Here is a 12,542-nt window from a genome sequence, read left to right as displayed (position 1 = left end):
CTGAGCCCAAGATGCCCAAAGGAGCTAATTTGAGTTTTAAAGTCAATATTCAAAAGTCATTTTAGTGCAGAAACTTGCTGTTTCTGAAGTGAATAGAGAAAAGGAGCGTCCTCAGCCCCTTTTGCTGCCCTGGTCTCCGCAGACGTAGCAGCTGCATGTGCGGGGCATGGAGGGCGAGGTGGAGAATGTGGGGAAGCCCTGGACCGGCTGTGCCCATCCAACACCAGGCACAGCGGGGGAGCCACGTTGCCAGTGTGAGGGGAAGCCCTCCAGGCCCATCCCAGGCAGGACTGACAGGCTCCCGCCCAGCCTTGAGTCCTGCTCCAGGAACATCATGCGTGCTGTGACCTTTGCCTTTGGCCCCAGTGGCTCATGATACCAAGTGGTGTGACCTGCCTGGACTTAAGTGGACTCCCTGGCCTCAGTATGGAAATGGATGCAGCCCCAATTCTGCTCCCACATGGGCAGGCTGTAGAGAATGTAGGAGCTCACAGTGGCTTTCACTGATTCTCTCACAGGAGACCAGGTTTGATTTCTTCGCAATCACTGTGGTTGGTGATACGGGGATAGGGGTGAAAGCTGGCCAGAAAACTCTAGGTGGCCGGACCCTTGTGAGGATGCCGAGTCTATACCCGCTAGTTAATATCTAAGCCCCAGCACCTCTGCAGACCCTTCTGTGACCCAGCAACTACAGGACTAAGCCTGGCTTTGCGGGGACCTCTGGGACCCTGCTGTGGTCTGAAGTCCCATCGGATTGGGCAGTGCCTACAATGCACCAGTTATTAAGAATAACTGTCCCTGTAAAGGAAGCTGGTCAGCCTGTGGGCACGGACGAGGAGCTAGTTAACGCCCCCGACAAATGATCCCTCTTGGTCTCTGACCTGCCCTATGTCGAGTTTATTCCACACTAAAGGCCAGACAGTATGCCCTTGCCCCACTGTCTGTGTCACCCCAGTCTCAAAGGACCCGGGGGACCAGCTGACTGCTAGATCTAAGTCTCCCTAGGCCACAGCTTCGGCAGAATAGCCCCAAGCAAGTCACATGGTCCTTCCAAATAGTTAAACACTGCAAAGTGGTGACTGTCGAGAGGGGACTTAGGGAATGGTTCAAATGAAACAGGCGAATCTCGCCCACTGCGGGCCTGGCTGTGTTTGCTGAGTGACGGCACTGGCTGTGGTTGGTAGCCAAGGCCGGTTGGTGAGAGACAGACAGAAATCATGGGGTCGCCTCTGGCCCAACCCTGAAACTTCGTTTACAGTCAGACTGCAGACACCTCTCTCTGTGCTCCTAAAATCCAGGCGGAAGAGAATAGCTTTAAATGTAGAACAGTTGTAGGAGACCACTCAAGTTTATTATCCTAGACTCTTCATGACTCACTCAGCAAACTTGGTACCCAACACCACAAACCATGGTGCTACACTCTAAAACTCCTGGCTGGAAGGCACGGCACAGGCCGGTACCCATCACGGGAAACATAAAAAAGATGGGGCATCGGGCTCTTAAAAAGCTGACACTATGGTGTGACCCCGTTAAAAATTACATCCACAGGATTACTGGGTCCTGGGTCCTATACTCTTTCAGAAAAGCATCCCCCCTCTGGAAATAGTAATTATTCTTTTCAGACGTCTTTAAGAAGACAAAATTGCTGGAAAGGAGTTACGGCACGTTACTTTGTATAATAGCAAAAGGTCTTAATTTTTGTAGCATGTTATTGAGTAATACCCACCTAGGACCCTTCATGAGCCAAAACGTGTCACAATTTAGTTATCCACGGGATGGAGCTTGCTGCCACTTGCTAATGGTCCCAAGGTTGGGTGGGTACCCGTGTTCTCCTTGGCACCCAGCAGAAGCGAGAGAAATGGCTGTTTGGGGTGTTAGAGGGGCACGTCATTCTAAGGCACAGGGAAGGCAACCTGATGCGAAGTGTCGAGGCCAGCTCAGAGAAAGGACATTTCTGCCCAAAATGGGAAGAGTGGAGAAAGGCCCGTGAAATGATGGCAGTGCTCGATGGGTGAAGAGCCTGCTGCCTGAGGAAAAAGCAGTGTTGCCTGTCTGAGGACAGGTTAGCAGTTCTCAAATGCTCTGGTCTCAGGACCCATTTTTGCTCTTAAGAATGAATGAGGATCCTTGTGGATCAGTATTTACTGCTTTAGAAATTTAAAATGAGAGGTTTTAAAAACAGAACATGTAAGCACAAAGATGCCAGATGAGGACAGCAGCACAGGCCATGCAGCCTTTGAGAACCCCCGTGTGCTCTGGAGGGAATGGCAGTGTGCAGGCGGAGGGCATCCTGCTTCATTATGCCGACTGCAGGGACCTCGGGGCGCCTGGCGCTGCCTCTGAGAGCCCCAGGGTCCCTGGAGCACACTCTGAGAACTGCTGCCCTGGGGAAATGATCCTACATCCCCCTAAAGGAAAGGGGTGCTGGAGACTTTTTATGATCTTCCTGGTTAAACAGCCTCTGTGTATACCACTGTCCCTAACTTGAACCCTCTGCCTCCTCCCAGGCCCCTCCTCAGTCCCAACCCATTCACCTGGACACAGAGCTGCCTGTACCTCCAGTGTCCAGCTGCGTTCAGACCAAGGGTTAGACGTGACAGCCCGTCTCCCTGCCCGTGCTGATCTGGAGGAATGATGGTTTGAATTAGCGCGTGATAGACAGTGTTTTCCACAATCTCAGCTCCTTAGGGCACAGCCGAGCCAAGGATGTGTGCAGAGCCTAACATCAGCTTTTGTGACACCTTGTAATCGTTTGTCATTTCCGTGTGAACTTAGTGCCACAGAGCTCGGCTAAGTTAGTGAAATGAGGTTGACCTTGATCGAGGGGCGCCCACAGTCATGTAGGGAAATGGTCACGAATGAGCGTTCGATTGAGACTTGACCCCAGCATTCATGGACCCAATGACTTTGTCTTGGTGGTGGAAGGTGGGGCCAGCAGGGTGTCATGGGCACCTCACTGAGCCTTTGCTATTTGGGGCAGGTCACTGAACCAGACAGGAACAAACTGGCCCGCCCTCCCTCCAGGCTGTAGCCAGAGAAAGGATGTGAGCCCCATGGATAATGTGCAGGGTGACGTCACAGCTGGCTTTTCAGTGAGGGTTGGACTCACCGCGGCTGACTCATGGAGCGTCATGCTTATGATTCTAACCCTTTCTATAACTCGAGGAGTGTTCATAATGGACACACCATCACATTTTCCCTGGAGGAAAGCGCTGGCAGAAGAAGGGGTGTGCATGCGGAAGAGGCAGGGGACAGCCTGTAGATGAGCAGGTGTATCTGTGAGAAGTTAATCGCCAGTTCCTTCTTTGAAGGGAGCTAGTCTAAAATCGTCCGGCTGGGTGGGTAGGGGCTGAGTCCTGCTGAGGGGTTAACTAGAACCGGCTGAGCAGGGCCAGCCGCTGGGTGAAACTGCCAGTGATGGAGAGCCCGCCAGGCGCAGGCTTTGGGCTGGAGTCTGAAAGCCTGGCTCTCACTCCTGAAGATGAACGGCCTGGCCCCGTGCCGACTGGGGATGGGCATCTCTTACCTCCACTGCTACAGCGCAGGCTCAGAGGGGGTTGGGCGTGCCTGCCGCAGTCCCGAGAGCCAGCAGGTGACCGTGTCTGATGGCACTAGCTTAGGGAGACAGGCAGAGCAAGGGTTGCACGCGCACCGGTAGGGAAAACGTAACCTTGAAAATGGGTGAGAGGAAGGAAGGTAAACGAATGTTCAGTTTTGATGTTAAAATATCATGATTTTATGCTATTGCTTCAGAGATATTTAGAGAGATTTTATAGTTTGGGGTTTTTTTTGTGTGACTTGATCATTTAGTAGAGTAAATATCTATAAAATCCCAATTAAATGGTGTCTACATTTAAAGCAGCAGTCTACAGGCAAAGCGCCATTTCTTTTTTAAAAATATATTTATGATAACATCTAGCATTTAAAAATCAACCAGAAACTAGGCTTGATTCTGTTTAATATTTTATATGATTGGACATCTTAAGTCAATAATGTTTCTATTTTATAGCAATTCTGTGTTTATTCAAAACCATAATTCTACTGTGATGTTAATGGAATGACTTTATATGGCTTTAATTGTGTTGGTTTAAGTGCTATGACCACATTTCAAATTAAAATACTATTTTGGCTGAAAGAGATAGACACAGATATGGAATACGGAAGAATACACAATTTTACTGGTTGTACAGTGTTTATTTCAAGAAAAAAATGTTCTTTTTTTTAGAGCTGTAAAAAAAAATATTTTTTTCAAGGATTTAAGATAGTTTTCTGAACTTGGGGGGATTGGAATTTGTGCCTATGGAATTTTTGGAGCAGCCTAAGCTAACTTTTAGCTCGATCTGTGTGCTAGAAAAAAAATTCATTATCCTGTTTTGTGATATGTAATAAATTCAGGGTGCTGTGCTTCAGCTTCGTTTTAGTTCGAGTTCGGTAACACCTCTTTCCCTCATTCCCAGCCCTGGCAGACACCCTGCCTGGCCTCCCCTGGGTCCCGCTTGAAAGAGTCAAGTCAGTCCCTGACTCTTAGAAGGCGTGTTTCTTGCCGCGTGGAGCAAGCCAGATGTAACCGTGACTTCTAAGCCTCTGCTTTCCTGTCTGGGAAGAGGGACGCTTTCTCTCCTCTGATGTCTCTTTAATAAATGTGATGTCATTACTTGTCTTTGGGAACGGCCTCTTGGGCCGCCTCTCGATTTCCTCCATGATTTATGTTGCAAACAAACGCTCTGTCCTTCCTGTGTCTGTTCACTCTGGTGTATCATTGACGACGTGCTGGAGACAGTTTTTGTTTTTATTATGCAATTGTGTTATATGTGTATTTCAGTGAAATGTCAACCCGTCAACAGAGGATGATGTTAAAAATTATCCAAATAAATAGTTTTCTATTCCTTTTCTAGACCTAGTGCAATCAGTTGGATGACAGTGATCAGGGTTATTTGTTGTTATTTAAGCTCCGTATTCCTGGCCCACGCTGCCTTGTAACAGGGATTAATGTACATCATTTAACTGGGGGTGTTGACGTGGTGCATTGTCACCTCTGTTTATTTTGTGGGGGCAGCAGCAGGTGTCTCAAGCCTGGTCTCTTCCTGTCTGGGAGCCTCAGATACGCAACAGCTCTTTCTCCCCGTGATCCAGAATCAGCCTTGAGCCCTGGCTTAGCTTCTCTTCCCTTGGTAACTGTGCCCTAGAAAATGCTGACTAAATGAGCCACAGGCTGTTCAATACTACTGGGCTCCACCTTCCTTCACATACCTGCAGCCTTGCTGTGTAAGGGCTTGCACCCTTGCCATAGACTTGCCTTCGTGATGTTTCCATGAGAATGGCAAGTGGGTCCCCCTCCAAGCCCAATGACCCCCTGGGCTCGGACGTGCTGGACTTGGGATCCCAAGAGAGGGAAAGTGTGTGTGTACACGTGTGCATGCATGTGTGTGAGTACATATGTGAATAAGTGTGAGTGTACGTGTGTGATTACATGTGTGTGGGTGTGTACCTGTATGTGCCTGTGTGTGCATGTGAGTGCGTTCACAGGTGTGTGCATGTGCATCTTGTGCCTGTGCTCAGAGGGACAGGAAAGGAAGTGGTGACCTCATTGACACACCACGAACTGTTCCGGGTTTGGCTCTGGGACGTGTGCGGCTTTCCCCTGCGAGACCATGGCATTCCCAGCTAGGAACCTGAAAGCTTTGGTGCTGGGTGGCTCTCTCACCCCACAATTCACGAAATGGAAAGACCCGCTGATCCTCTCTTAAAAGCCTGGTTCCAAACAGACCCAGGCTCATCTTCCTAGGCAGGTGCTACTATGGAGGACGCCATTTTCAAAAAGAACCTGTTGGGAAGTTTTTGTACAACTTTATATTCTAAATTAACACCAGCACCACTGGTGTCTGCAAAGACCAATCTGAGAATTCCCACACCAGTGGGCCCAGCCCTGCTGGACCTGCCCACTGTCCCCTCCTCCAGCCCCTCCCCCGCCTGGCCACTGCTGGGCCCCGTCTGCGTCCTGTGCCCACCGCTGCTGGGCGTTGTGGAAGAAGGACAGGGAAGAGGTCCCCCTGACAACCCGCAGTTGGTCCATCCTGACATGGGTGTGTTAGCTGCAGGTGGAGCCCTGCACAGCCAGCCTTCAGTGGCTGCTTGGTTTCCAGGCTGGCTGGCAGCAAATGAGGGTGCCGCCCCAATACTCATGAGCAGCCTTAGACCTGGGGCAGGGAGGAAGTGCCTCTTTCAGATGTAAGTCTTTTGTGGAAAAGGGTACATCTGCTATCGTGTGCCTATTAGTCTTTGAGTCAGCATGCTCCTTTTCCTCAAACGGATGGTCAGAACATCATCATTTTCTCAGAGCCAGGGACTGTACCTTCCCCATATCTGGTCCATCAGCATCCCAAATGTTTCCCTACAGAAGTTGGGAACAACAGGGAGGCTGCTCCCAGGCCCTGTCCCACTGCAGCCCGGGACCCAGGATAAGGAAGGCCAGTGTGAGGCCTCAGGGAAGGCAGAGTGTCTGTGAGGGGCCTGGGCATCAGCGGTGGGGCCGGCACGGCCTCCGAGGCTGGTGAGCCCGTGTCTGTGTGCCGTGGTCTTCAAGAGGACGCCGGACAGTTGGCGAGGTCTCAGCCCGAGCACAGGCTGCGGCCAGGGTCCCACGGTGGCCCCGGAGGCGGCACTGCACAGCGGCCCAGGTCTGTGTGCATGCCAGTCGTTCTGTCACGTCCTGAGTGTGCTGGTGGTTGCCGTGTGTTGTGTCCCTCCCTCGCTCCCATGCTTTTTAGCAGAACCAGTGTCCCGGGCGGCTGCTGGGCTGCTTGCCGTCCGGCACTTGCACCTCGGCTTCCTCATCCTGGACACCACCAGCCAGCCCTCGCCTGCTCCCTGCCCAGCAGCCAAGCTGGGCACCCCGCCCTGCCCGGGGCCTGGGAGATGGCGCTCTGCAGGATATCCTTCCGCAGACTGTCGCTTAGACCTGGGCATGGGCTCTTGGCCATGACAGACCTAGTACTAGTGACCAGGCGCTGTGCCCTGCAAAGGGGAGGGGGGCATTTGAAAGGAGTTTCCTAAGTGGGGCCTTGAGCATCCCAGGCTCGACCATCTAGAACCCCTGACCACACCCTACAACCTTGAGGCTGCAGGGACTCCCGTGACGTGCAGACAGCGGTCAGTTTCCCGGGCTGTCCTGTGGAGACACTTCCCTCCCACAGCTGAATCGGCAGGAGCAGCGCCCGGACCCAGGCCGGGCCAGGGCTCCGCGCTGTCTGATCTGTTTGCCGTTCTCCTTGATCTAGGCGGGGTTAAGGACACTGCACGACATCGGGCCAGAGATCCGGCGGGCTATATCGTGTGATCTGCAAGATGATGAGCCCGAGGAAACGAAAGGAGAAGAAGAAGATGTAGTCAAAGTAATTATTCTGCGCACAGCTACGCACCGGCCGCCTGGAAATAGTGGGGCAGGGCTCCAGTTGGGGCAGTTAATGAGCCACAGCAGTGCCCAGAGAATGCAAGCCAGCCCCAGAGTGTAGGGGGCTTTCGGACCATGCCCTTCCCCTAGCAGCCCTCCCCACTCAGCAGCACCTCCTCTAGGGCCAGGCCTGCCTCTCCAAGCTCACTCCCCTGCCCTGCGCTGGCAGCTCCAAGGAGCTTGGCCACAGCCCCTGGCTGGAATGGATGAGCATCTGGGTGCTTCCGGCAGCTGCCTGCCCACACGGCCCCCTTCTTCTCCGGGCCAGTTCTTTGAGCTGCCAGGGGCCCTCAGCCTCCCAGTCCCCCAATCCCCAGCCCAGGGAGCATGCCTACCACCCAACCTCACTCGCTGGGGCTCCAGCCAGCCCTGCTGGGTATAAGTCACCTCAACTTGGAGCAACTGGAAGTGCACACGCGAGTGACAGCCGAGAGCTTGCTCCTCGGCTCAGGAATCGGTAACCTTCCTCGTTTCAGGGGGACCAGCCCCCACGCAGACACGTTGAGGCCCTCAGGTCATTCTCCAGGGATCCTCCGGAGCTTACCTAGAATTTGTGTTACATGTAGAAAAAAATGACCTAACGTAGCTAGCCTGCATCAAATGCTTGTTAAATTACCTGGTGTGTTCTCCCATTATTTTGCAGAGAAATGGTGCCCTGCTTGGAAACCATGTCAATCATGTTAATAGTGATAGGAGGGATTCCCTTCAGCAGACCAATACCACCCACCGTCCCCTGCATGTCCAAAGGCCTTCAGTTCCACCTGCAAGTGATACTGAGAAACCGCTGTTTCCTCCAGCAGGAAATTCGGTGTGTCATAACCATCATAACCATAATTCCATAGGAAAGCAAGTTCCCAGCTCAACCAATGCCAATCTCAATAATGCCAATATGTCCAAAGCTGCCCCCGGAAAGCAGCCCAGCATTGGGAGCCTTGAGCATGTGTCTGAAAATGGGCATGATTCCTCCCACAAGCATGACCATGAGCCTCAAGGAAGGTCCAGTCGGAAAAGGTAACCTTTACAATGTGTTGGCACGTGGCGATGTTGTGTCTGCCCCCACCCCCATGCGCTGGCACAGGCAGGAGATCCCCGTGGACATGGGCAGTGGAACCTGTGAGCGCCACGCGGTCACGGCCTCTCCGGGGCCTCGCTGCAGGATGGCCCTGAAGGGCAGCGGGCCTGGCCATCCTGTGTCCTGCTGAGTGATACGCTCCTTAAAATGGCAGCAGGTGCAAACTCCGCCCTCCCCAGTTGTGCCAGCAGAACTGGGGTCGGGCTGGCAGACCCTGGGAAGGGCTAGACGGCAGGTGTGTGAGACTCTGAGCACCTTGCAGTCCATTGGGTGACTCGGCTCCGCGGCTGTGGTGAGGAAGCAGCCACGACGGTCTGATAAACTTGTTTTATTTTGGACACTGAAATGTGAACATCATAGAGTTACAGGTGAAGAAATATTTTTCTTCCTTTGATGGTTTTCAGTCGTTTAGAAATACAAAAACCACCCCTAGGTCATGGCCATACAGAAACAGGCGGCAGCCGTGTTTGCCCCGTGACCCACAGTTTGCCAGCCCCGCTCTAGGTAGTAGCCTGGTAACTGCATTTTAAATTCTGTTGGAAATATTTAACATTTATCTTCTCCCTTCCTCCTTCCCTCCCTCCCTTGTTATGCATTTCCTGGATAGAGCCCGCTATTATGAAACTTACATTAGGTATGTGCCCCCTGCCTGTGCTTCTGTGTAAAATACTGTGTGTTATAAGTGTGACCAGTTGGCCTCTCTGAATGCGGAGAGATGAGAAGTTCCTGCAATATTATAGCTCAGGGCTGTGCACTCAGGAGGCGGGGGAGGGGGGAGTGGCTTCTTTCTGCCACATACCAGGGGTGGGGAACGTCCAGCCCGAGGGCCATATAAGGCCTGTGAAATGATTTGGTCTGGCCCTGCCAAAGCATTAGGGGTGAGTTTATTAAATATTTGACCAAATAGAGCAGGCTAATTTTTAAGTTGATAATTCTGTATGGCCCACGAATGATGTTATGAATATCCAAATGGCCCTGGGACCATTACCACCCAAGGACTGGCATTCACGTGCCAGGTGCCCACAGACCAGACCCTGAAGACCTCGGGATGGCACAGGGAGAGCCGCTGTGCACCGGTGCCCGGGCCTGTGACGTGGGCAGTGGCTGCTGCTTTCTGGGGTCAAGCCTCCTGTGGGGTGTTGGTGAAAGCATGACCCGGCCTCCTAGAGACCAGGGCCAGGTTTTTCCTTTGCCTCCCACGCAGCCCTCAACACGTGCCAGGTCACCTGCTCCATGTCCGCTGAGTGGGTGGGAGGCGGGTGTGAGTGGGTGGGATGGTGGTTTTGCTGGTGATGGGAGGGTAGGTCTGCTGGTTTAACAAGTGGGATCTTGGGCGTGAGGCCAGGGAGAGGGTACAGCACTCAGCGGGAGCACAGGCCTCTCCCGGGGGAGCACAGGCCTCTCCCCAGAGGGAAGCCGTGTCACGGCAAGGCTGGTTTCCTCAGGACCCAGGCCCGCAAGGCTAGGCTTCAGGGAAGCATGAGGACAGCTCAGGGCAGCGGGCAGGCTTGGAAAACTTGGCAGACATCATGCATGAGAGTCTCCCCTGGGACACTGTATCCAGAACTCCTGTCACCCGTGTGGGTCGGATGCAGCAGGAAGTGGGTGGCCAGGGAGTCTCTGTCCCAGGCTCTGCCGTCGCACGGGGCCCAGGTAGGAAGGAGCGGGGATCAGACAGATGGCCTGGGAGCCGTCTTTTCCCTGGGACTGCTGGTCTCGAGGGCCATTTTCTTGCTCTGTTCCCTGAATTAGATCTACTCCTTGGCCCCAAGGCCCCTAGTCATCGTGGTCTGGCACCAGCATTATGCAAGGTACTGAGAGAGAAACTTCTCCTGGTGCATGTACACACACACACAAACACACACACACACACACACACACGCTGCGCTGTTGCCAGCGGCCTTAGCCCAGTCCTGGCTGAGGCAGGTGTGCCCAGGGAGAAGCCAGGTGTGCGTGGGCAGGATGCTGGCTGCACATGGAGGCACAGCTGCAGGGCGTGGCTGCCACCTGCCCAGGTGCTGAAGTCCTCTTCTCCGAAACGCAGGTCCGACTCAGGAGATGAGCAGTTCCCCACTATTTGCCGGGAAGACCCAGAGGTCCAGGGCTACTTCAGGGACCCCCGCTGCTTGGGGGAGCCCGAGTACTTCAGCGGTGAGGAGGACTACGAGGAGGACAGCTCGCCCGCCTCCAGCAGGTGAGGGCTCTGGGCTCGGCGACGTCAGAAGGCCTGGCTGCTGTCTGTCCTTGGTGCTCTGCCTGTTCCTGACGCCCCGGCCCACCTGCAGCTGCACAGGACCACAGGCTCCAGGCCAGAGGAAAAGCTGAGAGGGGAAACGGGGCCAGAGGGAGGCCGAGTGGAGACCGTCCTCCCGGGCTGTGACCATTTCCCCCAGGACCTGTGGGGTCTCTCAGCGAAGGCCCAGACATGAGAGCTGGGCCTGGTGTGCAGGGTCAGCCTTCATCCGCTCCTTGTCTGCTGAGAGGCCTGTTACTTCGTGAGCGCCGCCCACGCTGAGCCAGGGCTCTGTCTGCCGAGCAGCTCTGCCAGCCCATCGCTTGGGGCCAGGGCGGGAGGGTGGGTCATAATGAACAGCACCTGTTCCCCACTCTCATCAAGGGGTCGCTCAGCAGAGCTGCCTCTCCGGGCTTCTGTCCTGAAGGAAGAGTGTCTGAGGTTCAAGGGGACACTTGCTTTAGGACACATCGTGGGCAGCCCAGGGGGCCAAGGCCACCTGCCATCCTCTTCTCTGTAAATTGCATCTCACCAGGACCAGGGGCTCACTGAGTGGGCGTGGTACTGCCTGAGGTCCCTTCTGGTGTCGGAGCTGTTCTGTTAGCCTGGTACCCCAGCAGCCGGGCCCTCGTGCCCCCTGCCCCCCTCCCCCGGTTTCTCCCGCTCCCTCCCTCCCCCACTCCCTCCCGCCAGCCCCACTTCCAGAACCACTGATCCTGATCAAGTGGGCCCGACCTCCCTCGTCACTGCGCTTGCACCCCACGCCCACCACTTGGCCCCCTTTCCTGCTCGGCTGGCCTATCCCACCCTCTCTTCAAGGACCTGCTCCAGGGCTCTGCTTCTTCCCCAATGGCATTGAGGTGCCCACGCCCCAAAAGCACAACCCACCTGGGCCCCCTCTCCTCTGGCGCTGGCCTTTTCCGTCTGCACCAGACGTCGTGCATGTGGCATCAGCTCAGCTCCTGAGGGGAGGGACTGTGCTTCATGCATCTTCGTGTCCTGGTTCCCAGCCCAGCACCTAGCTGAGGGCAGGCACTCAGAGGGCTTCTAGGGGAGGAAGTGAGGGGATGATCATGAGCTTGCAGGAAAGCTGCAATTCACCTCTGCCCCAGGCCTGAGGCTGCCCTGGCCTGGGGGACACCACCAGCACCCCATTCATCACAGGCCTGCCTTCCTGGACCAGCCCTTGTCCTCCATCTAGAGTCTTCTGTGAAGCTGAGGGCTGCCTTGTTCTCAGCTGGTCTTGCTGTGCCTGTGGAGCAGGGGCGGGGCAGGGCGGGGCGGGGGTGTGGGCGCTGTAGAGGGGTGGGCCAGGGCGGGAGGTCTGAGCTAATGAGAAGCTGTTAACTGGGAGCTCACATGCCCCTTCCTCTCCCTCTCTGCCTTTTGGCCACCAGGCAAAACTACAGCTACTACAGCCGACACCCAGGCAGCAGCTTGGATTTCGAGCGGCCCCGGGGCTACCACCACCCGCAAGGCTTCCTGGAAGACGATGACTTGCCCATTTGCTATGATTCCCACAGATCTCCGAGGAGACGCCTACTACCTCCCACCCCAACATGTGAGGCCAGATCTTTTGTTTGGGGTGAAGCTTCCCAGAGACCATGTGCCTCTCCCCCGGCCCCTGGGGTGGTGGAAGGTGGTGATGGATGAGGAGCTGCCATGTCAGGGACCTGAGTCTCAAGGCCAGGCCCTGGTTGGAGACCCTATCGGCTCTCCTGTCTCATCGTGTCCCATGTGTTAGAGCTCAGACCACGTCCGCGCTTCCGCACTGCTCTGACTCCGGC

The 12,542-nt window shown here is 54.7% G+C and overlaps 1 protein-coding gene across 4 annotated transcripts in view; it reads left to right on the top strand.

Annotated features, from left to right (window-relative positions):
• CACNA1D (calcium voltage-gated channel subunit alpha1 D) overlaps positions 1-12,542 on the top strand; it is a 296,908-nt gene that overhangs the window by 277,476 nt on the left and 6,890 nt on the right. For 2 of the 4 annotated variants that reach the window (XM_081105979.1, XM_081105977.1), the window contains 5 exons: positions 7,278-7,391; positions 8,094-8,461; positions 9,130-9,156; positions 10,567-10,716; positions 12,153-12,316. In XM_081105979.1, coding sequence (XP_080962105.1) covers positions 7,278-7,391; positions 8,094-8,461; positions 9,130-9,156; positions 10,567-10,716; positions 12,153-12,316 — 823 coding nt within the window. The remainder of the gene's footprint in view (positions 1-7,277; positions 7,392-8,093; positions 8,462-9,129; positions 9,157-10,566; positions 10,717-12,152; positions 12,317-12,542) is intronic. The other 2 variants (XM_081105978.1, XM_081105980.1) reach the window with 1 other exon arrangement.

This window comes from Myotis nattereri, assembly GCF_964212035.1.
Source record: "Myotis nattereri genome assembly, chromosome: 14".
Taxonomy (NCBI): domain Eukaryota; kingdom Metazoa; phylum Chordata; class Mammalia; order Chiroptera; family Vespertilionidae; genus Myotis; species Myotis nattereri.
Note: the sequence above shows the minus strand (reverse complement) of the source record. Positions and strands in the feature narration are given on the sequence as shown.